At 37.2% G+C, this 27,514-nt stretch overlaps 2 protein-coding genes across 4 annotated transcripts; both read left to right on the forward strand.

The window, feature by feature from the left end:
• Positions 1 to 45: 45 nt before the first annotated feature.
• LOC112198857 (putative F-box protein At1g47790) lies at positions 46 to 2,223 on the forward strand. The gene has a single exon (XM_024339959.2). The coding sequence runs from the start codon at positions 467 to 469 to the stop codon at positions 1,571 to 1,573; it is 1,107 nt and encodes a 368-aa protein (XP_024195727.2). The 5' UTR covers positions 46 to 466; the 3' UTR covers positions 1,574 to 2,223.
• A 17,856-nt stretch (positions 2,224 to 20,079) lies between these two features.
• LOC112177639 (polyamine oxidase 1) lies at positions 20,080 to 26,467 on the forward strand. Of its 3 annotated transcripts, none has more exons than XM_024315914.2 (10): positions 20,080 to 20,179; positions 20,297 to 20,546; positions 20,876 to 21,010; positions 21,153 to 21,229; positions 21,423 to 21,577; positions 22,874 to 23,017; positions 24,157 to 24,306; positions 25,390 to 25,644; positions 26,051 to 26,132; positions 26,240 to 26,467. In XM_024315914.2, the coding sequence occupies exons 1-10, from the start codon at positions 20,128 to 20,130 to the stop codon at positions 26,446 to 26,448; spliced, it is 1,509 nt and encodes a 502-aa protein (XP_024171682.1). In that variant the 5' UTR covers positions 20,080 to 20,127; the 3' UTR covers positions 26,449 to 26,467. The 3 variants fall into 3 exon arrangements, with proteins under 3 accessions (XP_024171682.1, XP_040370593.1, XP_024171691.1); XM_040514659.1 differs by having other exon boundaries at positions 26,218 to 26,327; XM_024315923.2 differs by lacking the exon at positions 24,157 to 24,306.
• The last annotated feature ends 1,047 nt before the right edge of the window (positions 26,468 to 27,514 follow it).

The following is a 27,514-nucleotide window of genomic DNA, read 5'->3' on the forward strand; positions in this document are numbered from 1 at the left end:
AAAGGTAAAATAAAAATAAAAAGTAGCCATCATAAATATTAATGGACTAATTTCACGAGTCGAACTTATGATCTTTTATTTACAAAAGAGAGACTAATGTTGTTAGATCAAATAATACTGAGCAAACATGATTCTGTCATTCTAGCCCAAGACCCTACGGTAGTCCAGGACAATCTCATAAAATAAGGTGGCGTATTGTGTAACAACTTCGAACCCTGTGTCAGAATGAATCTGTATAAGGAGTTCGGGTCCTTATAGGATAAGTAATAAGTAATAACCCCATTAACCACGTTCTCTTAGGAAATATACAAGCTTTTGAAACCAGCCACATTCTCGATTAGGGTTTGGTTTTCTTGATCCAAAACAAACCACAAACCCTAAACCCAAATTTCTCAAACAAACCACAAACCCTAGCTAGCAGTAAATCCCAACACATATTCATTGATCATATCTCTTTCGTGGAAGCATGGGAACCAAAAGAAGCTGCCCCTCTTTGGGTGAAGATCTCATAGTAGAAATTCTGTCCAGATTACCTTTGAAGTCTCTGATGAGGTTTAGCTGCGTGTCAAAAGAGTGGTATTCTCTCACCAGAAACTCTTACTTGATCAATATTCACCTTCGTCGCGCCAATTCGAATCTCTCTCTTCTCACTCATGAATATGATCGTGATAAGCGGTTCAATACTGATCCAAAGTTTGGAATCTCAATGCTTGGAGATGAAGCAGCAGACCTTGTGAGTATAGATTTACCTATCTTGTCGAACTCTTTCAAGTTTACAAACATTTTAGGATCTAGTAATGGCTTAGTATGTCTTGTAGCTAGGGTGAAAAAGAAAACACGAAAGTTTATGGATAGTGCAGAAATAATAATATGGAACCCAGCAACAAAACAGTTTCGAAGTCTTCCTAAACCTGTACTTGAGGAAAATTTCCATCGTTTTGATCGTCCTACTCTTGGTTTTGGATTTAGTGATGATAACACCGATGATTACAAATTAGTTAATATTTTCCATAAGCAAGTACAAGTCTTCACCCGAAGTACAAATTCTTGGAGAGAAGTCGAAGGCAAAGGGTATCCATCATGTAAATATTGTTATGGAGATTTTTGGGTTTCGTTGAAGGGAGTGCTGTATTGGTCGGCAAGGACCGATAGATCCAAGGGCGGTTTTGTTTTGTCTTTCAATCTGCGTGATGAGGTATTTCATGTCATACAATTACCATTCGGGAATGATTGGTACTCTCGACTGCTTCTGTGGAAAAACTCACTAGCAATCGTGAGCAAGAATCAGGTTTGGATGGCGAAGACCGATGACTCTGATGAGAGTGGTGACAATAACAAAATCGTTTGGACCAAACAATTTAGCATTGATTTTTCAATATCACGATGTGAAGAGATCTTTGGAATTTGGAAGGATCAAGTACTAATTCGGAGACATATCTCAAGATATGACAGGCTTTATTTGTATGACCCTATAACCAAGGAAAGGGGAAAGTTGCTTCAGAAACCTGAAGAAAAGAACTATTATGGTTATGGTCAACTAGTCAATTATGTGGAGAGCCTAGCTTTAGTCTAAACTACTATCGAGTTGTGGATCGAATAGCTAGGAACTTACAAATGAACCAAGTACTTTTCTTCAATATTCATTTGGCATAGGGGCTTGTAACTAATACAGTTGAGTTGTTTGTACGTACGTAGAAGTTGCATTGAGGTCTTCATCTGTTGTATTGCTGATAATGATAAAGCAGAAACATTTTCATCGTGTCCCATATGGTATTCTCATGAATCGTACTAATTTAGTTAGGGACCCTTGTATTGCTGTGAATATATATACACACGTACTGGTCGATTTCCTAGATAGGTTCCTGGGCGCTCTGAGAATTGTAGTCCCTTATTCTTTCGGTTTTGGGTTGCGTAATGTGTGTCAAATGCACTAACATGATGGTTCACTTCTTTCTGGTTGATTCACTTCTCTGATCGTTGTTTTATTTCAGATCCCGCCTGTATTAAGGCTGGATAAGGGGATGTTTCACAGCGTTTTGACGTTGGATCTGGGCCACATTTCTCTCTTGTACGTTATCGATTATGTTTTTTGTGTTTTAATTTCCATATTGTTGTCAATAAGTTCTTCTACTTTTTGCAGATTGAGTGACTACTTGATCTTTACACTGTATTTTGTTCTTTTGTTTGATCTATCTATTCTTGCGTACGTGTATTGGATCTTCGCTTACCTATGATCTATGTTTTTGCCACGGAGAGGTGTTGACTTTCGCCCCCTCCCTCCATGTATCACTTTTTTTTTTTTCCAATGAATTGAGATTTTTGGATTTTTGGATAGATAATAAAGATATTTTAATTAGAAATTTTTTGTTAGAAAGTGCGTATTATTATTACTTCTTTTTTTAATAAAGGGTTGGTGTGGCTGCTTTCAAGTCTTGATTAATGAAACTGTCGAATACGCGGGGGGGGAGGGGGGGGGGGGGGGGGCGGGCATTGAGCCTAAACTCTTGATTACAATAGGCACCTAAAGTACATCCTGAAATAATATCATGAGTCTCTACTAAACAATTGTATTCAAATACGCACCAACTAGACGGTTCTATTTGCTTCCCAGCGGTACATAACGGAAAGATAACTCGATCTGCAACTCGAATACAGCATAGCATAATATCCATTCTCAATGCTTTCCCATCATTTTGCCACTGGAAAATACATCCAGTGACACCAAGATTCACCTGCCACTAAGAGGTATCGACCATTTGACAAAGCAAGGAATTCGCCACCTACCTAGAGCAGACAAGGCACTAGGAGTGCACACACAGGCACACAGCCCGACTAGACCCACACGATAAGTGTATGGACTTATTACTCGCAAAAAGCGCAACCAAACTAAATAACAGAAATAAATAACTTTAAATAAAAAAACAACTAGGGCATGGCCCAAGAACTGAGCCCAAGCCCAGTTAGCTAGGGAGACACAGCCCACATGCAGGGCCCAGCCTAACTCTTGCATGGCTTCCACCATCTTCCCGTGATCCCTGCCGCGCTACCACTTTCAACAGGTTGCCACCATCACCGCCGACGTTCCCCCATCAAGGTAACCGAGAACCCAAATCGGATCCAGAAGATCCCAACGAACCCAAATCAGATCCATAAGGTCTCTTGCAACCCAAATCGGATCCAGAGGGCAACCAGCAACCCAGATCGGATCGGGAAGGTCCTCTGCAACCGGTAACCGCGCTCTCAGCCTCAAACCCCGCCAACAAGTACCGAGCCACCACCCAACAGTGATTGTGTTTCCTTTCACCACCTCCCTCAAATCGTAGCAGACCAGATTGCACACGATTGAGGAGACCACTTCCTCGGACAACACAGACGAAGACAACTCGTCCGACGACACCGCCTGGAGGGCGCATCGCAGGACGGAAAGGGGATGCTTTTTCGCTGAAACCCTAAGGGCGTCCAGGCACGTTCTCTCACAAAAAAGACCTAAACTTTATCAATTACTTCTAAAATTTAGTAAATGTGAAAACTGTATTATTGTATTAGTTCACACGGTTTGTGTAATATTCTGATTTGATGGATATACAGCAAATGAGATGTTGGGTGGGTCTCCCTTAAAACTCTCACAACAAATTTTTTCTGTGTAAAAAGAAAAGTCACCGGCCAAAGGTGGCGAAGCAGGAGAGGGTCTTGCAGTTTGGATTCAACCACCAGTCCCCTATTGAGTGTCATCAGCCAAATAGCCCTAGGGAGCCACCCCACTCGTAGCTATCCACTAAGAGACGGTGCTAACTAAGTGTGTTTGACAGGGTAGCAAAGGTAGAAGAAAAAACGTCTAAGGAATGGACGAAGAAAGTGGATCCATCCAGTGCCCCATACATTTCGCCTCTGCATGCAGAAACCCTTCTTAGAAGAAGAATAATGGTATACAAAAAAGCATGGGAAAATAATGCCTTTGAACTCCTCCAAGAGAAGAAGGTTGCAGAAGCGGTTTGAGGAAGCCAAGCGGGTGGTACAGGCCATAAGTCTAGGCCTAATCAAACCTAGCCAACTAACGAAGTTCAAACGACAATTGGAGGCTCAAGCTCAACACTTAAGGGCGAAACCATTCATTGAGCCAGCCCCAACAAAACCAACAATGTCATCAGCACAGAATACAGAATAGGATGCATAAGAAGTTTGCCCTCCTACAGAGACCAGTAGACAATGGAAGAGCGAGCTACAGGGGGTTAAAAAGTTGAGAAAGAGTCCTTAGTCCGGAGGGCCAAGAAAAAAGCTGAAGCACCACAAGTGCAGGAGAAATCTGTTCAGAAGACAGGACAACAGGCCTTGAACTAGCAAACTATAGCTGAAAAGAAAGGGAATTAGGTTTAGGACCAAAGCTCATGTGGTATTACAAAAGGAAAGTACCATAGAGCCGCAACACCAATTTCTGATCATTTCCCTCCGTGTTAACCCTGTACTTCAAACGTTTCAAAAATCGAAAATGAGATCCCAATCGCAAGCCTTACTAAAACCATCTTGAAAGCTAAGAGAAAATTTCGTTTTTCTTTTCTTCCTCAGTATTTTTTTTTTTTTTGACTTTGTCAAGGAGAACCCAAAACCTTCCTAGGCCCAAGATAAACCCCTTCAGCGCATGTGAAATGCTCCAACTGTGCATTACAACACAGTGTCTGGCCACTTGACAGCTTCGGAATTCGAACTTAGGTTGGGGAGCACACCCATGCCAACTAGGCAAGAACCATTAGGCCACTGCATACTTAATTTCTGACTTTGCTTCTCTTCAGATATTTCCTATTAATTGGACAATCATTGTAATAGAGCATGATTGATTAGCTCAAAGACTAATTTAATATGATCCACCTTATAAATTTCATGATTTGAAACCTAAAGTACATGATCTTAGCTCAAATTGCACAAGAAAATATTTATTGACTTTCTTATTAGCCTAGATAATTTCATACGAACGAAAATAAATTTTTTTTTTTTTTACCCCGTTCAATGCTCTCAGATAGGTTTCATGTGGTTTGTGCATGATCTTAATTTTATCGTTTTTTGAGAATCATCCTTGGGATGGCTTCGCTAGAAAAACTCTTTGTAGGTTGTCAGTTGTAAGATCATATTTAGTTCTTTGTACTCGAAAACAGTTAATGATCTTAGTACAATGTTTTCGTCTAGCTTTTCTACCCAATCTTGAAATGAATGAACATGACACCGAATGAGTGTCGTCTTCTCATTGAGTCTCCTCCTCAAACTACAGTCCTGTTTATCGTGCTCAAATCAGGGTAACAACTTTACCCACGCCACTTGCAGCATAGATGCCAACCCGTATCAGTTTTGGACGCTGATCTGTCTTCTAACGGTCCAAATCTCTTACGAACAGACCATCTTTTTCTTCCCAAAATGGAGGCAACTCGTCAGAATTATCCCTTCGAACTAGCCATCCCAAGGATTCCTTTTGATGTTGAGTAAGCTCCGCCTTCAACAGATGATTGGGAGGTTCCTGTGGTTGCAAATGAGAATTTCTTTTTGCATATTCATCTAACTTCTTAAGTATAATTGTGTGACCCCTTGTTTTCCTGTGGTCATGAAAGTCATCCTTCTTCTTACTCTGAGAATCACCTCTCCTCCAGTTCCCTCCCATATTTTCTTGCAGCAATGTTTGCAATATTTAAGATGGGAAAAAAAAAAGATACTAAGTTAAGAGACAATAAGAGAAGCAGGAAGTAAGTTGTGGAGAACAAGTGGTAGCAGATTATATTTATGAAAGATCTATTGAAATGGTTTTACTATACTAAAACGTGACTCAATTACATCAACATAAAAGACCCTTGAGTCAATGCAACTACCTTATACAATCATTTAAAATCAAACGCAATAATAAAACATTATTAAGCAAGCCTCTCAATTAATCGATCTATAGAAAATTCCTCATTTTCGTATTATAATTAATTGTTAACAAGTTAAAATTAGGGTAAACAAGCATGTAGCTACATTTTTACAATATAACTCGCTGATCTATCCACCACTATTTTGCACATATAGACTCATAAGTCGAACAAGATCGACAAAATGTAGCTACATATGACAACCAGCCTTTTAGGCCAAAGAATTAAAGGGATTTTCTAAGAAATTGAACGCCAAAGGAAGAAAATCGCACTTCAAGCTTTCAAGAACATCGATGGAATACAAAAGTAAGTTTTACATAAAGAGGCTCTCAAGATCTTCAACAGAGTTATAATCAGTCTTCTTTGGGCTTCCCAGAGAAGAGAAAGATAACAGCGATAAGGGCAATCTTGTTGAATTCGTTTTGAGGAACAACAACAAAAAACTTAATTACTTTCTTAAAGAGTACAGTGCCGTCATTGCAAATGTCATTAAAGGGAGCATTCTCAATCTTGGAAAACTGTCTCCACCGACGAATGGTTTTGAAGCCAATATCATTACCACTGTTGATATATCATTGAGCAAGCTCTTAAGTAATCAGCCACCAGTGGAACCCATTTAGGTGGAAATTCTTGGCGGAGATAGTTTCAACGCTTAGCGTTCCTAATCTTGGCCCAGTTTTTATTGCCGCCATACTAGAATTCCAATAACACCAAGTAAACGGAGTCACTTGGTAAACCCTCTCCATCCAAGAAGTGAAGCGCCTCTATCCTAGAAAAACAATTAAAATTGCCAAATTCGGTGGCATGATCTCTTATTGTGTTATGTAGGCTTACGGGCATAGTGAGCAAGGCGATCAATACTACGTGTTGCTCTCCCTTTTCCGGAATCTTCAATACATCCGTCGGAGAATAGTCAGAATACACATAATAATACATGAATCAATGTGCACCGAGTGAATTGTATCGACGAGCGTTATGCCTCAATATCTTCATTCATCGATCAGAACTATTATAAATGCTCGTTATATCCACCTCTGTCTCATTAGGTGGAAGTTTCATTTCTATCATTTGTTGATCAAGTAGAAGAAGAAAAGAATAATAATGAGAGAATCTAAGCATAATAAGAAGAAGAAGAAGAAGAAGAAAAAGAATGAGAGAATAGAAGAAGAAGAAGAATGAGAGAATCTAAATGTAACTAAGCAATTGATTCTTGATGAGAAAGTTGTAAGCAAAAATGTGAAATGAGTTCTACTGCAATTCGTATTTATATAGTCATAAAAGTTAGGAGACACGTGTTGTAGCATTAATTTCTAGGTTGAGAAACAGTTGTAACTGAATCCTCACTCTAATAGAATCTTTATTTAGTGGCTCACAACGACGCTTGGCAGTGGAGTTTTGTGTTGATGAAGTAGTGAATGTACACTACGATGTTGGTGAAGGAAATATCTGCGATGGAGATCCTATCGACAATACCTTTAATTAGAGTCAAAGAGTGATACAAAACGATTGGATCCAAAGTGTGGGGTTACCTAACAAGGTACTCTGATGGTCAAGTGAGTGTTTTCTCAAGGAGTCTATCAAGTATGTCAGGGTTTAGATTATCATACATTCTTCCATACCTCTCATGATATTTATACTCATTTGAGCTGAATTGTACAAATCCATGACTGAGAGTATTTTGGGTATTAGAAGGCCAATACATGTGGCCCAAAAAAGAGCATGTGTATGTTTAGCTGAATTTGCTTGGAAGTTAAGAAAATAGCTTATATGTATAGAGGCTAGGGTGAAATCTAAAAAAACATGTATACAATTAACATATGTCAGCGTAATGCTATCAAATCTCTCTCGGAATCTAATCCTACCTATAAACTTGAGATAAAGTTTGAAACCTAGGACTTTGGCATAGTTCTTCCATAAGCTTGGACATCAGCTTCCCTTGAGCTTAGGTATAGTTCCCAGCTAGATTTAGAATTAATCTCCCATAAACTTGGGTCAAAGTTCATCAACCTCATCCTATTGATAACTCAACCCTAGTTTAGTATTGATTTGTTATTAACTACTTGGTGTCAATAGTTAGTTAGAGCTCATGTGGCCTTTGATGAGTTTCAGGCTTGTTGAAGGAGTAAAAAGTCCTTCCTCAAGGTAACCAAAAGAACTTCACCTGAAGTTTATCCGAATTTAGGCTACCAGTCACACAAAGAAGAAAGTGCAAGGTAGCAACAAATTCCTACAAAATTACACCAAAAGATGTTGGCACGCTTGTAGAAGCAGTCAAAACAGTCAACATCACGGCAAAAAGGAAAATGTTGATACCACACACATACTGAGCGCAAACACCAGAAGTACATGGTAAAAAGCCATCAGAGATCGCCCTTCTAAGCTGTTGGAGACACGCCAAAGCCCCCCTCACAAAGGAGCTAGACAAGTCGCCGACATCCATGTCGATCGGAGCCAGCTCCAGTAGCCGGCAAGACATGGATGCAGAACAACTCTCAAGTAGGCTACAAGAACTCTAGATCATGAATGAGGACGGTACATCCTTCCACATCGAAGCCTCATGGGTGTGACCCTCAATATTTTCTATACATAGTAGCAGATACTTCTAAATCAATGTATGTCAAAAATATACCTTCTCCATACTGTTACTCCGCCTTTATCTTACATTGATACTGACTTAGGCATCAGAGGTTTATAGGTTGGCAACCCCCGGTCTACCCCTAACCTATCTCTTTATCTTGACAGGTCTCAGGATGGAAGGTACTCAATCCGTGATTCTTTAGGTGGAGGTATCCCGATACTGACAAAATAGACAATTTACTACCTGTCAAAGGCACGTCAAATAATTTGGCATGCCCAGTGGGACACGTGTGGAAGGCCTCTCCTAGTTAACATGGGAAAAGAAAGAAGTCGGTGACATCACCATCATCAAACCCATTTTCCTGAGCTGAAGGAAAAGATGGTAGATAATAATAACGACAGCGAACCCCAGAACACAAAGGTCATAAAGACTTTTCTCAATTCTCTAAAGTAGTCGAAAGGAGACAGCATGGAGTAGCTAAAGAGATTGGAGCTAGCTAACGCTAAGTAGATGAAGAGGTCAGAATAAGCTAATGAGCAAAGGATGTGAGAGCCTCCAAGAACTGCGAAAGAGCCAGCAATTCATCTTAGAGTTGGTCCACAAGGTGCTGCTTAACAAGGTAGATGAGGGTCCTTACTAGTTCTAGAAATCGCTAATGGTGAAGGCCAAGAAAAATAATCTTTATTTAAGGGAGCAAGCCCTTAAAGATGACATTTCACCGAAGAAACTAGACGAGATCTTAGCTGACGCTGATAGGCTTGATGTAAGCTGAAGGAGAAAAAGATCAAACATAAAATGATGAAAAGAAGAAAATAAGAAAATGAAAAGAAAGCCAAGAAAGAAGAGAGCGAAAGCTCTTCATCTTCCAACAGCGACTCCGACAGCAATAGTATCTAGGACAGTGATAGTGACGATGACTCTAGTGTCTTATCGAAGAAAGGCAAGAAAAAGAAATCCATCCTAATGAACTCAAAGGAGATGGGTAGAGTTTTGAAAAAGTTATTAAAGAAAAGCGACAAGAAACAAGAGGCTTACGCATTGCTCTCCCTGAAGACATTGCAACTAAACCTTATCTGAAGAACTATAAAACCATCAACTTCCACTTGTTTTCAAGCAAAGACATTAAGGAAAATGCCACCACACATATTACTAGGTTTACTAAACATTGTGGGGATCATGAGTCAGATCTAAATATGAAATTCACGTTTTTTAGCACTTCACTAACAGGATGTGCCTTCACTTAGTATTCATTGCTGAGGCCTAGGTCAATCAAGACTTGGATGAAGATGGAGCAGGTCTTAAGGGAGCACAACAACAAGATGGAACCTGAGGTAGACTTAGGAGTGCTGGAAAAATTGTACTAACAGCCTTCGAAGGTGGTTTAGCCTTTATATCAAACGTTCAAGCTCTAGTATGGAAAGTGCAGTGATTCAATCACAAAAAAGCAGGCAGTCAAGTTGGCCCTAAGGGGTCGAATTTAAAGTTTCAAGAAAAACTCCATGGAAAGGAACTCTCATCTATTGGCAATTTGATCAAGGAGGTTGCCAGCTATGAGACTTTGCTAAGAGAGATTGAACACAAACAAAACGCATTGAAAATGGGACCTAGGTACCTCCCAAGGGTAGGGATAGACATACGACAGTCCTCAGTTCCTTTTGATCCATATTATTAGCTAGATGAAAGCATCACATACGCTGAGGACGAAGGCGAAGACAGTGAAGAGGCTAACTATATATCATCTTTTTAGCGTATGGTCGAGGAACGGACAATAGAACCCTTAAATGTGTTAAATTTTTTATCTATTACTATCCAAATGACTAGAAAATAGATAAATCTTGATTCAGGACCTAGGCCGTGTTCGTTCTAGTGTTGGTCCCTAGTTTGTGCATATTTATTTCTGCATTTCTCTTGCATGCTTTTAGTTTCTCTAGCATCAATTATCTAGGGTTGGTCCACCGTTAATTATTTGGGTACTACGTAAAGTTTAAAATACTTCTCTCACTTGACAAGATTCGTACGCTTCTAAGTTTATGCGTTAAGTCATCCCATAACAAGTGTTGTGGTAGGATGACTTGACGCATATAAACTTCACAAGGGGCCTATACGAGTTTTTCTGTTGTATGCATGGGCATGTCAATTTGTGGTTGAGGACTTGGCAATGTTTGTTGTGTTGATGAGGTATTGCGCCTTGAATATGACCCACGTTAACAAGTGTTGTGGTGGGAAAGAAACGTTATTCATGGGCGCATGTTCAAGGTGTCTTAGATGCAAGAACTTTGGGACATGGATAGTTTTAGGGTTTCTTTACTTGGCGACAAAACTCAAATGTAGCTAAGAGAATCTCCAACGGTAGGAATTATTTTTTAGTTAAATTTAGCTAAAATTGTGAAATATAGCTATTGATTTAACAATGTTGCTCTAGGAGTAGTAGCTATTTATAAATAATATACTATATTTTATCGAATCATAAATTGTCCACAAGAGGAGAGATAAATATAATTTTTGCTTTAATTATGCATGATTCTCTAGCTAAATATAGCTAGTCAATTTAGTTAAAACTAAATTTAACTTAGCTATAACTAGTCTGTTGGAGTTGAATTTTACTTCAAAAATATATAAATATAGCTACAATTTGAATTTAACTACTCTGTTGGAGATGCCCTAAGTATGACCGGCAAAGAATCCATAAGATATGATCCCAACATACATTAGTCAAGACACAATCGAAAATCCTTCGTTTATGTCTTTCGGGTTTTGCCCGCCCGAGTACTTTCTTTAGTCTTCACCCGCCTTGTTAATCAGAAGGCCGGGCTACACTTGGGCCAAATTGAGATTCAAACACGTGTGAATGGAATTATTGAAAGCATGTGTATCAATGGTTTGGAGCAAAGGGTCTTATAGGGCATCATTGAGCAATCCACGAAAAGACTTACTCAAGTCGGAACTCAGAATTTCCAAAGAGATTGCAACAAACTGAGATCAAAATTGACCCCCAAGCCTTTAGCAAGAAGCTTCTAGTGGAGGTTGTGACAGTATAATCATATAATTTGAGAGTTTTTTTCAAAAGGACCAATGAGTAACATCATTGCACATAGGAAAGCAACCCCTTGAAGTTCTGACCAATGGGTTTACGACCCCAACTGTTTGTTCAAAATTCAAGTGACTAGAACTAGGTGGTCGGTTTCAGTTGAAGTAATTGTTTGGTAAAGTGGCATATGGGAAGCTGCACTTTCGGAGCTGAATGAAACTCATCTGAATACATGTGAAGCGAAAATCACAATTCTTTGTGGGCAATGATGAAAACAACTTGCTATTAGGAAGAGATGTGAACTCTTTTGCCGCCTCTAGTCTCATATAGGACCGCCTCTAGTCTCATATAGGACCGCCTCTAGGAGATGCTTCTTCAGTAGTGGCATTTTTGAAAGTGTACGTAACGCTAAAGGTATCACATTCTCTTATCAAATAATATCATACCCTATTGTTACTAGACAATCAAATAATTACTACAACATAACGTAAATATTGAGCCGGAAAATGTAATCCAACTAAAAATGCTCGTATGCTCTAAAAATAGTAAAATACTTAGAATTGATGACGAAGAATGATATATATTGTATTATTAAAGCGATTGCGTATAATAGTGATATCTTAAGACACAGCATATCCACCATGCACATTCTTAAGAGGGGATCGAGGTGCATACATCAATAGAAATTCCATAATTTTGAAATTTGATGACCCATCAAAGGGACTTTATATTAATTAGTGGGAAACAATAATAAGTTCATATTGTCAAGCATTATCAGGATATAAGGATCAATGCGCTTCTCATTATATATCTTTGTTCCTAACTCAACACGGAAAGATGGAGCAGGGAATATCTATCTATTCATATGGAAAGTCAATCTTAGCCAAAGACAGAGAAAGAAAATGCAGGCAGTCACTTAATAATATGGTACAAAATCAAGTGCATGTGAGCTCATCATTGGAAATATTGAGATATGATGTGAACGTTCATTAGGGTCAGGATCGGAGTTTGGTTTAACTTTAGCTATGCATGTTCATATGGAAAATCAATCTTGGCCAAAGACTGAGAAAGAAAAAGCATGCAGTCACTTAATATGGTACAAAATCAAGTGCATGTGAGCTAATCATTGGGAATTTTGAGATATGATGTGAACGTTTGTTAGGGTCAGGATCGGAGTCTGGTTTAACTTTAGCTATGCATGTATTCCAAATGAAAGTTTTATGAATGTAATTCATCATTTCTTTTATTTAACTACTTATAAATTTATACAACGAGGGTAAAATTAAAATCAAACATATCCAATTACATGATGTATATTCGAGCATATCATGATCCACGTAAAGAAATATTACAGTTCCACCCATGGTTGGTGCTTCACATGCAGTTCCATGCAACACAATCTCAGCACTGATCATCGCCATGAAGGTCCTGACCTCTTTCGTACCGAATAGCGCAAGGTCTCAGCTATGTCGACGCAGTTCCTTTATGGGTCCGCAGAGGAGTGAAGATCCTACTCGGGGCTCCACGTACCACCTGATCAAGGTCTCAGCTATGTCGACGCAGTTCCTTTATGGGTCGACAGAGGAGTGAAGATCCTCCTCGGGGCACCACCAACTACAGGTTCTGGGACTAAAACCAGCCTGAATCTATTATCTGGAAAGTCTATGGAAGAGTTTGCCGTAGCAGCCACCCCATTGTTGTTCAACAGTAGCTAGATTGACGAGATCTGATTGTCCTTTTGTGGACACCGGCTCCTTCCCATGATCCCATCTGGGCTAGGAAGATCGTTTTCCTGTGGTGTTTGGGTTCCCAAGGTTGGGACAAAAGGGACAAAAGTATTATGTTCTTATTGTTTTCGTTACAATCATGCACATTGATGAGCTTGATGTGTGGTTTCAATTCATTCATTTTTTTATTATTAAAAGGAATTACGATGAATTTCAATTTCTCTGCTCTCGAGCTACCTTGTTGGAGTTGTGTGTCTCGATATAACTAAAAATGCAGAAAAGATAAAGACCGGTATTTGAAAGAAGACACAAAAGCTTGAGAAATATAAGTTGTTCAATTATTCTTAATAGCACCAAGCATTTTGGAATAAAACCTCCCACCTGTTGACACTAGGGATGGTAATGGGGAGGGTAGGGTAAGGGGATTAAATCACCATCCTCATACCTAACTTCATTCTCCATCCCCTTACCCGCCCCAATCCCCGTAATAAGATAATAGAGATTCCATGTCCCCGTCTCCATTGGGGATTACGTTCCCATACCCGCCCCAATCCCTGGTTAACAATATTACTAATTTATTATATAAAAATTTATACAAATAATTATGGATATATTGTAAAATATGAAGTTAAAATCAAACATCAAAATAAAATAAATTTCTTATTTCAATCAAGGAAATTGACATGTTGATAAAGATCTTTTACATAATAATATCAAAAATATATGTATGATAAATAATATATATATATATATATATTTCAGATAATTCTTATTAGGTGGGTATGGGTATGAGGATCAAAATATCATCCCCGCCCCGTACTCGATTTCATAATTCGAATACTGAGGATCCTCATCCCTGTTACCCGATTTCCCCTGAATTTCTCCCCGTTAGGGTTGAATACCCGATGGGGATTTTTGTCATCCTTAGTTGACACCTTCATACATGGGTCGTTATTACGTTACCATCGGAGTTCGATCAACACTAAAACAAAATACTTTACATCGTAATCTTTACTTTTTGAACCAAACATCATCCATATATATTTTCCATTTCCAGAACCTCAACTGGCAAAGACTCAGATTTTCAGTGCCGGTTGTAAACCAAAAGTTAATTCATTCCTTCAATGTGGAACAACTACATTTTCTTCTCTAAAACTGGTAATTCCAACCAAAGAAAAATTTGTTCCAATCGCACTCGAAAGTTTCTAGATGGCCAAGTTGGAATGTTGCTTTGAACCATTAATTAACTGTATGCAGCAATTTTTCTTCCTCCTCCGTTAAACCTTGTGACCTAACCTCTCTCCCTCCCCAACCAAACTTTTTTTTTTTTTTTGAAAACCCTCCCCAACCAAACTGATCTATTTATGTGTCGTATTCGAGCATATTTGGTATGCACCAATACTGAAATATCCCCATATTGTGTAATAAATATGACAATATTGTTCTTTTCTCTTTGGTATTTGTTTACCTTTAGGACCACAGGTACCCATATATAGCATCAAATTCCAAATTCCAAATTCCGGTCAGAGTCCAAAGGAACTTGTTCCTTGAAAAAGTTAATTTGAACAAGAGGAACACCTTTCCAATTTGCAATGAGAGAAGATTATATTAGTGTTGCTCACGTGCTCCTCATAGTTTCTGATAGGAGACTCATAAATCAAATCAGCATAACCATTTAAAAAAAGTATTAGAGTATTTACCATACCAGAGTTTTTATTATTTGTTAGAGTGAAATTTTTGTAATAATAATAAAAACTCTAGTATAGTAAATTTCACTCCAACAAATTTCGTATCTAATAAGAATGTGAGGACTTAAAATGAAGTAAATCCACGACCGTCGAAACCTTTACGACATTGAACTATTTGTTTTAATTAATTGATATAAAAAAAATACTTATTAAATGAAACTAAAACAAAGATTCTTAGCAGTGATAGCACAGTGGATAAATGTAATTCTATCAAAAGCATTTTTCTGCAATTGAGAACCATACATCACTAAATTATGTAAAACCTAATAATAAAAATCAAATTCATAAGATACATATAAAATAGATTATCCATGAAGAAACTTCAAACTTTAGTATTAACTAATAAAGAAGAGAAGAGGATTGAAGAATTTGGAATTAAAACTAGAGCTTCTTATATTTCTCTTCATGTCTTTCATATATCAATTTTTGCTTTTAGCAGTGAGTGAAATGAGAGCAGCAGAAACCGTGAAAGCGTGGTTTTCAAAAGCAATGTAAGTGCCGTGCTGCTGGGCAAAGTGGCGAAGTATTGTACTCTATATAGCGAGAGTCTGTCCCTTTTATTTATGGGAGTGTCTTTATAACGAATGATTTGTTGGTAAAGCTACGTGCATCATTTTTTTTTCTTATACTAGATTTTTACCAACGTACAATATGTTTGTAAAGGTGTGTCCGATTTTGTTTTATTTTTTATGAGACAAACATTCGTCTGGATATGTGTGTCGCTTTTAATCATTTTATTTTCTTTATGGTAGGCTTTCAGCAACGAACAAGTTGACAACTCGACATAAGTGTGTCTCTTTTTCTATTTTTTTGGTTATGGAATGGTTCTATCGTCCATATATGTTTGTCTCTTTTTGTTTTATTTTTTTATGAACCGCTTTTAGTGGTGACAATTTTGTTAGTAAAAGTGTGTACCTCTTCACGTTGGATTACGGCCAGCCTGGCGTATATTATGCTTCACGATTTCATTACTTATTTTTAGACTGAATGAGATAGAAAAGATTGATAATGTTAGTTATCAATAAGACTCTTCTTCAATACAAATCGCATGCACACTCATTCAAAAAAAAAAGCTTATTTAATGTTCTATTCTAATATTGTGAAATTTACCTTATTGCAGTGTAGTGCCGCCATTTCCATATTGGTGACTGTTCTTCATAGATCAAAACACCACGCCACCACCGTTTAGATGAAGCAATGCCTTTCAAGGGTCTTTGGCCAACGCCATATACGCAAGGTCACATGCGTCTTACATTTGCTGCTATGGCGTTATGCTCTCTTGGCTTGCTTAGGAAACATGAAGTTCCTAAAAATAATTCCAAATGCTGCATTTGAAAGGAAGAAAAAGAGAAAACGTTTATTGTGTTGATGACTTCAAAAGAGAAATGAGAAAGAAAAAAAACACCGGTTGCTTCCATTAATGTTCAACAACAAATTTTTCTTCCCACTTTTATTTATATTTATTTTTGTAGGTTTGGCATGGGTTGACAGTGTTTTATTTTGTGGTATCAAAGGAAATTTTTTGAGTTGTGTCATTCAGTCATGCACTCATATTCCTACAATTAAGAAGAATGATAAATAGGGCATCGTAGTCCTAACTTAAAACCTTGATAAGATTTTAAGCCGACATAGGTCATATATCCCAAGATCTAGGTATTATGTTTTAAAACAATATTGTTATGAGCCGTAGTCGAATGTAAGACTCATTAGGGAGAGTCATTTTATCGTGCTTCAAATATGTGAGTGAGTAGGTCTTATTTTGATCCTGATAAATAAAGGATTTTTATCACCACTAAGGTGAAAACTTTCTTGCACCAAACAGAATGATACTCAACTTTCAAAAGTGATAAAAAAAAAAGTACCTAGACCTATAAAAATTGATCAATTTCATACCCTACTTTCAAAAGTGATCAAAAAGGTACTTAGACTTATAAAAAAAAATTGATCAATTTCATACATCTGTCCATTTTCTGTCACGTCTCCGTCAAAATTAAGGGTATATACAACCTTTCACTAAATATTTAGTTGGAATGTCATATTATATCCTCTAATTTTTCTTTCTTTCTCTTTTTCTATTCTCGTTCTTCCTCATTCTTCTGCAATCTGCATATTGCATCGAGTCATCTATAACCAAACTATGCAAGCTTAATTCTTCTTTACTTGTGATTGCGCGACTTTAGTTCAATCATCTTCCTTCTGCATATTGCATCTATAACCCAAGCTTTTTTCTTGTTTATGTAAAAGTAGTTGGATCAATAGTTATTAAGCAATAGAACTGTGTGAAAACATAATGGTCTCGCCACTGCCGATGACACCACAAAATTGTAATTCGAATAGAAATTTTTTGCAGAATTGGAATCTGAAATTGAATACAGAGATGCACATATGCAAAATAAAACCCATAAATTGAAGTGATTTGTGGTCAGAAGGGTCATCAAACATCTATAACCCAATCTTCTTCTTCTATAGAATTAAAATATTCCATTCAATTTCAATTCCACCATCTTAGAAACTAATAAGATTGGGATATTTCCCACCTTTTGAAAAGATAAAGAAGAGGGGGTGTTTGGGGGGAGGGGGTATAGACGATACAAGAAGAATAAGAGAATCAACAAAATAAAATAAAATAAATTAAAAATTATTTTTGTGTGAAAATACTATTATAACCCCAAAAAACACCTCACATGCACCGCACGTGATCAATTTTAATAGAAAAGTGATGAAAAATAAACAGAGGTATCAAGTTGATTTGTTTTTAAAAATTTAAATATTATTTTGATCACTTTTGAAAGTTTGGTATCATTCCGTCGGATGCAAAAACGTTTAGACACCGTTGGTGATAAAAACTCTTATAATAATGTCAGTGATCTTTTATCTTGAACCTGAACGTGAAACCTTTTGTCTTGAACCTGGACAAGTTTTCATGGATTGTTGGTAAGAGATCGATTACCTACACGGTTTGTTTTGAAGGATCATGAGACTTGTGACCTTTGTGCTTACCTGCTAGATTGTCCTTGATATAGAACAACATGACTGAGATTAATCAGATTTCAAATGGTAATGGAAAATTCTAAATAAGTGGAGATAAGATTGAGAATGTATTAGCTTTGTCGTGGGCATGTGGCCACTTCTCATTCCCCTCTCGTAGGTGACAAAACAGAGTGATGCCACCGCTGAATCAAAATGATATCCCTTCCGACCCTTAATTTCCTTTTGTTAAAGACAATATATGATCGGTATGCAGGGTAAAAGTAGAATTTACAAGCTGGCCAGGTGGGCTGAGAAGTAAAAGTAAATTTAACTATATAAATGGTAATAAGTTTAGTACCTATTATTATTTCTATTTTTGGTGCAAGGTACTATTATTAATTGGCAAAACTAGGAAGTTTTTATATATAAACTTTTCTATAGAATTTTTTTTATTGAAGATGAGAAATACACAAAGAGCATTTTTAACAATGCTAACCATTTTTTAATCAAATTTTTGTCAAAGTAGCTACAAAGTTATTTTGACTAGCCAGTAGCCACCTTAAAAATACGTCTACATTAGTGCTCTTTATTTTAGCTAATTTTGAATCTATATACTATCCAAGCTTAAATCTTCTTTATTTGTGATTGCGCTACTTTAGTTCAATCATCTTCCTTCTGCATATTGCATCTATAACCCAAGTTTTTTTTTCTTATTTATGTAAAAGTAATTGGATCAATGGTTATTAAGCAATAGAACTGTGTGAGAATACAATGGTCTCACCGTTGCCGATGACACCACAAAATTGTAACTTGAATTTAAAATTTTTGTAAAATTGGAATCTGAAACTAAATATAGAGATGCACAGATGCAAAATCAAACCCATAAATTGAAGTGATTTGTGGTCAGAAGGGTCATCAAACATCTATAACCCAATCTTCTTCTTCTATAGAATTAAAATCTTCCATTCAATTTCAATTCCACCATCTTAGAAACAAATAAGGTTGGGATGTTTCCCACCTTCTGAAAAAATAAAGAAAAATGGGAAGGGAGAGAGAGAGAGAGAGAGAGAGAGGTAGATGATAGAAGAAGAAGAAGAAGAGAATCAAAAGAATAAAATAAAAAATAATTAAAAGTTAGTTTTTGTGTGAAAATACTATTATAACCCCAAAAAACACTTCACATGCACCGCACGTGATCAATTAACAGAAAAGTGACGGAAAATAAGCCGAGGTATCAAGTTGATTTGTTTTTAAAAGTTTAGGTATTATTTTGATCATTTTTGAAAGTTGGGTATCATTCTGTTCGGTACAAAAAAGTTTAAACACCATTGGTGATAAAAACTCCATAAATAAATTAATTGACATCCTATGCTAAAAAAAAAAAAAGTATTTTCAATGCAAATAAGGGGTTGGATCTTCGTTAAATATTTATTCAACTCATGTGATTATAAGAAGATACCATGATGCTCTATGAGGAATAGACTTAATATCACTAGTCTTCAAGTGTAAGTAATTTTTTTTTTCTTCAAAAATTTTTAAAAAAAAAGATAATGAAAAAATAAACAGTTATTGCAAAGGGAAGTTAGTGGAAGAGAAAAGTGAGTGAGATTTTTTTTTTGTTAATTTTTTTAATAAAAATATAATTTGTATATGATTAATTAATTCTCAAAATTTGTTTAAACTTTTAGGATTTTTAACATAAATAATTTTAATTTTAACTAACAAACTCCCCTTAGTAATAACATAGATTAGGCATTGACAAAAAATTATTTGTATTACTACTTGACACATGCTCCGCATCTCACTGTTAATAAAAAGAACATAACTTTTGTAAGAAAGATTGTTGACGTAATTAGGAAGAGAATGGAAACAAACTTTTAATTTGTAAAGAGAAGCAACTAAGCATTCAACTCTTTCGCCATTTTCCCCACACACAACTCCTGTGATTATCTCATTAGAGATCGACCGTAAAAGGGCGGTCGGATCAGCACTCCAGATTTTACCACGTCGACGCGTCAACTCCGGTCAATTAGAGACACACATAAAAGCAAAAAAAAAAAAAAAAAAATTGTGTACAACTCAAAATCTTTCTTCCCTTTTCTTCTCTGTATAACAACTATATAAACCGACTCCCGCTATTTCTCCTCACACAATAAGCACACCCCCCCTCTCTATCTCTCTCTTTCTCATGGACTCTTCTCGTCGCTCCTCCGTGATCATAATCGGCGCAGGAGTCTCCGGTGAGAGCCGAAACCTCTGTTCGATCACGTCAATCGGCGCCGTTAATTTGATCGAGTTCAATTTCATTATTCTTTAATTTCTGGCTGATTAATTAATTTTGTTTTTGTTTAACTAAGGCCTATCGGCGGCGAAGCTGTTGATCGAGAAAGGCGTAGAGGACGTGGTGATTCTCGAAGCTTCGGACCGCATCGGCGGTAGGATCAGGAAACAAGAGTTCGGAGGCTTGTCGGTGGAGCTCGGCGCCGGTTGGATCGTCGGAGTCGGCGGAGAACAGCTTAATCCGGTTTGGGAGCTGGCCGAGAAAACGAACCTCCGGACTTGCTTCTCCGATTACAGTAATGCTCGCTTCAACATCTACGATCGCAGGTCCGGCCATATCCCGGAGCATTTTAGTGATTTTGTGTCTGTTTTAGCTTAACGTACGCCGCGTGCGCAGTGCACTAACTTCAATGCTCTACCGGCGCAAAACTAACTCCAGCATGAACACTCTTTCAGTTATACCGGCGCACTTTAGAGTGCTTTTGCTACTGTGCGCTGGTGGTGAACTTTAATATCCAAATTTGAAACTTGCTGAGCAATTTCTCTCCGTACTTTTGGCTCCGGCGGCGTATATTAGCGTTCACTTGGATTTGGTTTCTGAAATGCGCGGCGCGTGAAGATTTTGTAACTGACGGAGTTTTGTTTGTGTACTGCAGCGGGAATCTAATCCCGAGTGGACTCGCAGCAGACTCTTATAAGAAGGCGGTGGAGTCAGCCATGGAGAAGCTGAGGGAGCTGGAAGCTGACGCTTGCTACGGCGGCGACGTCTCCAAAGTTCCCGAACCGCCTTCGTATGTCTCCTTAGATATCGCTTTCATTTTGTATAACTGTACTCGCTTTCACTGGTTTTTCTGCGAAATTTAACTGATTGGAGTTTGATTTGTATGTTTATGAATTATGGTCTTATTTAATTTTACTTTTTTTGGATTTTAGGTGCGGATTTTCCAGCACGCAGAAAACGCCGATAGAGCTGGCGATTGATTTCACTCTACACGATTTCGAGATGGCAGGTCAGTTTTTGATTAATGATCCAAAATGCATTTAATATCTTGATTAGCTCAGTTGCGTCAATGCTTTGCTATTATATTTTGAATTTTTTTTTGTTCCGAAACTTCTACCATGCGTGTGTATTAAACGTATATATAGTAGAAGTTTTGTTTTGTTGTTATGTTAATGTTTTATTCGTTTGTAATTTGGGTGCAGAAGTTGAACCCATAGCAACGTATAACGATTTCGGAGAACAGGAATTTTTAGTTGCAGATGAAAGAGGGTACGAGCATTTGCTATATAAAATGGCTGATGATTTTCTTTTTACCTCTGAGGGTAAAATCTTGGACAGTCGTCTCAGTCTCAATAAGGTACACGGTACCACCAACCGTACAACAATCAAACTTTTTATTTTTTACATGGCCAGTATTTTTTTTTATAGCTTTGATTCTTCCCTTGTTTGGTTACCCAATCATCGGGAATGAAAACAGAGACAGATTTGGAGTTTTCTGAGGACAAAATCTGATTTTCCGTTAGATAATGACGTTTCTGATAGCTCTTTTATAATTAACTCCTTAACTTTCATGATTATATAATTTAAATTGCAAACCGCTTCTTTCTTCGAGGGTCAACTCGTTTTTTTGTATTTTTACTGCTCCTTTGTTTATACTAGAAATTTATCTTCATCTGCGCAAGCACAAAAATTAAAAAATTTGTTGTTTCTTTTTGTATTTTTTCTATCTCAAAGAATGACAAAAAAATAATAATAAAAAAAAATTACAGCATTATTGGATATCATCATCAATATCAGTAGCAAATTGAGAGAAAGTATTGGAAAACTTGTTTGGGTGGATAAATGCTTAGAAAATGCAAAATGGAAAGTGGTAGTAACGTCTTAAATGCATTCAATCCATTTCTTGTTACTTATATTAAGATTGAACAGCATTCGTTCCATGTTTGTTTTGATCTCCATAGCACATTTTGAGTTGAGATTCGAATTTTTTTTTTTTTTCATTCTTTCTTTCTTTGAGTAGCTGAACCTGATTCAGTGCCACACATTCTGACCCTGTAACAATAATCGTACACCCATTAAGACACATGATCCTTGAGACCTTTAGTAGCCTCTTTTAGCACTCACAAATTAGTAGGCCCCAAAATTCCCAGTTTCCATTACACTACACAGTGCCCATTATGAGTTTATGACCCAAGAACAATAAAACGATCGATGAGCTGAAATGTCAAATCGAGTCTTGTTACTTTTCTCCAATAAATGGATTGGTGTTGTCGTCACCTCCTCAATGGGTTTAATTCTAAACCCTGCTTCAATAAATCTCTCTTCTGGGAGTTTTATAGTTCTACATAATATTGCAACTCTGGAGACTAGAGATATAAGCCCTTCAATGCAAGACACTCCACAAGTAGTGACTAGTCGAATGTTTATGGTGTTTACTGTTTAGACTTTAGAGTTTGAATAGCTTTGGAGCATTATAGAAGTTTTGGTCCTTTTTCATATCTGAAGCTCAGATTGCACAGTATTTCTTAGTTTGACTGTAGATGATGTAATGGGGTTGTTGCCTTGGGCTCTTCACATCTTATGGTAAAATATTTTTCTGTTCATAGCATTTATGAAGATTTCTGAGTCCATTGGCATCCTTGATTTGGGGCAGGTTGTTCGGGAATTGAAGCACTCGAGGGACGGCGTTACCGTAATGACGGAGGATGGTTGCGTCTATCAAGCAAATTACGTGATTTTGTCAGCTAGCATCGGAGTCCTCCAAAGCAATCTCATTTCCTTCAGTCCACCCTTGCCTGTACGTCACTCTCCTCTTATTTGTCTTCATATCTTTTGCAAGTTTTTGCTGTTCTCCATTTTGGTCTGTCACCTGCAAATTCCCTAGCTCATATTTTTCTTTCCTTATTCTTCTCTTTTTTTTTAAAGTCAGAACCGGTGCGGGCCTAAGCCTTGATTAAAACATGTTTCCTTTACTAATGGGAGAGAATCTTGCTCATACAGTGCATATATATAGTGCATAACTGCATATAGTGGAATCTGAAGGTCTAGCTAGGACCTAGGAGGAGGCTAGGTCCTAGGATATGGGTCCCTGTAGATGGGAGGTTGCTATTTGCTACTTGTTTACTTATATAGGTGTGGTCCATAATGTTAAATGCATATTATTAGAAGAAGTCAGAGTTGATGGATAGCTGGGCTCATTAAATAAGGTTCACTACTTGATAATGCAGGAGAAAGATTGATTTTGGGAATTTGATCTTTTGTTTTTTATATGCCAATACCACGGATCGTACATGATCCACAGAATTCTAACCCAGTGGCTCCATAAGGTTACCTTGCTGGTTTGTGGTTCAGTAGGTGTAGGTATTGAATGCTTGGATGCAGATCAGTATATGAATATAGTGACTACTGAAAACAGTGTGATAACTAAATTGTTAATGCTCGATTGCTCTCTTTCCGAGTTTGCCTTACTATATTAGTTAGTGCCTTCATAGTTGGTTGACATTTTGACTTGAAAACAGTAAAGTGACGATGGTTTATTGATACAAAACTCTCAGACGTATGTATGGAACTTTTGTTTAGTTTGGTTGCCTGAGATTGCATCTAACTCATCATTAATTTGACTGTATGCTAGTGTTGGCATTACTTGACATTAATTCTACCATAATGTATATACTTCCTTGCTAGCATAAGACCTACGGTTATGTGTAGTATGGTCTGCTTAGGCAGACATACATCTGTGACAAGGATATGATTTTTGATTTTTGATTTTTGAATCAACTTTTGAGTTAACAGAACTGGTAAATAGTTCTCATGATTGATTTTGATGGGTAGCTGTGAGCCTGTGACTGAAATCGCATCTCTTTCAATCTCTCTTCTAAATATTTTGTTGGACTTTGCCTCCGTTTAATGCTGACATCATGATTTAATTAATAACAGAGGTGGAAAACTGAGGCCATAGAGAAATTGGATGTGATGGTATATACGAAGATCTTTCTCAAGTTCCCTCATAAGTTCTGGCCATGTGGTCCTGGGAAAGAGTTCTTCATCTATGCCCATGAGCGGAGAGGCTACTACACATTTTGGCAGGTTGGATTAAATGCTTGTCGTTGTTGTTGCTAGTTAACTTATATGTGAATTTTCCATGCTGCTGCCAGCAAGATTTACAGATTCAGTATTTTGCCTTCTGCAAAGATTTTGCTACTAGCCTGTCAAATATTATTTTGTTTAACTAAACTAATGTTCATTTGAAGTGTTGTGATTCATTCACCTTAAAAAATTAATAGAAGTTTAGGAATGCTGAACTACAGAATCTTGGACACGACCTTTCAACATGTAAAATCTTGTTTTTGGCTTAGCTGAGCTGACCAGACTGTCAGTTTACTTTTGGTTGGGAGGAATCTGGCTGCTTCCTATCCTGGTTTTAGTATAAATAATTTCAGGTCTACATTCAAGTCATGGTGTCTCTCCGTTACCTCATAGTGATGTAGGGATCTTCTCATTTCCTGCCCATGTTAGATATGAATTTTGCCCATTTCCCTTTTTATTTTATTTTTTCTTTCTTTAGATGACCTTTATAGTTGTTTTGAAACAGGAAACATTTAAACTTGTCAAGCATTTTTTTAAGAGTCAGGTTATGTCATTTTATAGTTGAGTTATAAAACTTGTGTACCAATCTAGAGTCTCTGAAATTATTATTATTATTATTATTTTTTTTTCATGCATGCATCTTCGTTTCCCTATCTCTATCTATTTCAGTTTCCCTATCTCTATCTATTTCAGAAATAGTTCTGGCAACTTGTTAAAGCAGGCAATAATGGCTACATTTTGAATTCAGTCGCTATCTCTCTATTGTTAAATTGTTTAATATCTGTAATATAATCAGATCTCAAACATCATTATTTTTGTTTTATTAGGAAATAATCCATATATTTAAAGTATCGCACATGGCTTATTTTTTTGGAGGCATTGTGTAATGTCAGTGTCTCTTTCACATACAATAATCTTTACTTCACCAATATATAGATGGATTCTAATGTTATACTATTTTACGACAAATAAGATACTGTGATTGAAGAAATTCAGCATATTCTAATCTTTGTTTGATGAGTATTGTTGTCTCCAACCTCAAGCTGGCTGCTAATTTTTCCTTTTTCCATTTTTTGTCATCAGCACATGGAAAATGCATATCCTGGGTCCAATATCCTGGTCGTGACATTGACAAATGGGGAATCAAAGCGTGTGGAAGCTCAGACTGACGAGGAGACGGTGAAAGAAGCCATGGGGGTTCTTAGGGACATGTTTGGACCCAACATTCCTGAAGCTACTGATATACTCGTACCCCGCTGGTGGAACAATAGGTTCCAGCGTGGCAGCTATAGCAACTACCCAATAATCTCTAATCATCAAGTTGTTCGTGATATCAAGGTTTGCCATCTCCTATCTGAACTTCTGTTCATCATGTGTATATCAAGAATCATTTCACTGATTCTGGCCGCTTTAAGAATGATGGCTTAAATCCTTACATGACATTTCAAACACCATATTTGATGCTAGCTCCCTTCATCTATAGAGGCATTACGTAGGATGCATTAGATAGTATAACCAGCTGGTTTAGGTTTTACTGTAAATGATTTCTCCAAAAGCTGTCTTACATGAGATATTTACCTTCTAGAGCTCACAGGGTTAAGAAATTAACTTTTGGCTTCGTTAGCACGTTGCAACCGGCATGAGTCATAAACCTGAGTGAGGAAATGTCAAATGGTACTTTTGTATCGTTCTAGTGAAATCTTTATGAATTGACATCAGACTTTTCGTCTTTTTGTTATATCAGGCCCCAGTAGGTTGCATCTTCTTCACTGGAGAACACACGAGCGAAAAATATAGTGGCTATGTTCATGGTGCATACCTTACTGGTAAGGAAATATGTCAAATTTATGTTGCAGGTTATGTCTCTCTGTCTCCCAATTATAAATATAACCTCCAATGGCTAATCTGTAGCATACTCTTTTATGATCAATAGGGATTGACACTGCAAATGCGCTGCTTGAAGAAATGGGTAGGCAGGAGGAAAGGAGTAGCGAGAATAAAACGTCGTTGTCAGAACCCTTGCTAGCATTGACTAGTTCACTAATTTTGACACAGAAAGATGCTGTATCGAGTCTAAAATGCGATGTCCCTACACACTTATATCTTGGTGCCAAACACCCCAAACTATATTATGACTACTAGACTATTGGTTAGTTTGTTATGATGGTGAAAATATGGCCCTTATGAAAGATTAAAAGATGGGTTTGGGTAAATTTTCTGTTTAATCCTTGGCTCTATTCCTACGGATAACGGTAGACTAGGGATAATCAAGGGAGATGCAAGGTTTTGGACTTCAAAAGAAACTGGTATTGGGAAAAGATGTTATACAGTCCACATTGAGATTAAGGGGAAAGAAAAGTGGAGCAGGTAGTTCAGATTTCAATTGTATTGGTAATGTTACACAAGAAATATTGGTAATGTTACACAAGAAAAAACCATTATCATTTTCTTCTAGTATACATTTACTTGCTTATTCCAAGATACATGATTTGAGTAGGCCTGACAATTCAGCCCATGACCCGTTAACCGCCCATTAATCACCCGCTAAAAACCCATTTATTTCCACCCGATAACTTAACGTGTTAATGGGCTGCCAACCCGTTAACAACCCGTTAGTAAACGGGCGGAAACGGGCTGCACGACGGAACCCATCGAGCCAGGTTAGAAGAGAAAAAAAAAAGTTTTTTTTTTATAGAATTGTGAGCCCAATATGTATTAACTTTTGATAGTTCGATTTAATGAAAATCAACAATGAAAAATAGTTTTAATGGGTAATGGGTTGGAAGAGGGTTTAAAAAAAATAAAAATAAAAATATTTTTTTATTATTTTGAGAAGGGTTTTAATAGATAATGGGTGTGAAAAAAGTTTTTAAAAATGTAAAAAAAAAAAAAAAAAATTAATTTTTATGTTAGCGGGTCTTAACGGGTTTCAATGGCCAATTTATTGTTAACAGGTATTGACGGGTTTTAGTGGGTAATTGATTAGAAAAGAATTTTAAAATTAAAATTAAAAAAAAAAAAAAAAAAACCTTAGCGGTCTTAACGGGTTCCAACTGGTAACCCGCAAACCCATCGGGCTCAACCCGTTAAGACCGCCAACCCATTAAGTCCGCCCGTGACTTCACTATTGCCAGGCCTACTTGAGATTAATGCTGATCTTCCAGCAAAAGAAAGAAAAAAAGCAGAAGATAAAATTAAGAGGTTTGAA

This window comes from Rosa chinensis, chromosome 1 (genome assembly GCF_002994745.2).
Source record: "Rosa chinensis cultivar Old Blush chromosome 1, RchiOBHm-V2, whole genome shotgun sequence".
Taxonomy (NCBI): domain Eukaryota; kingdom Viridiplantae; phylum Streptophyta; class Magnoliopsida; order Rosales; family Rosaceae; genus Rosa; species Rosa chinensis.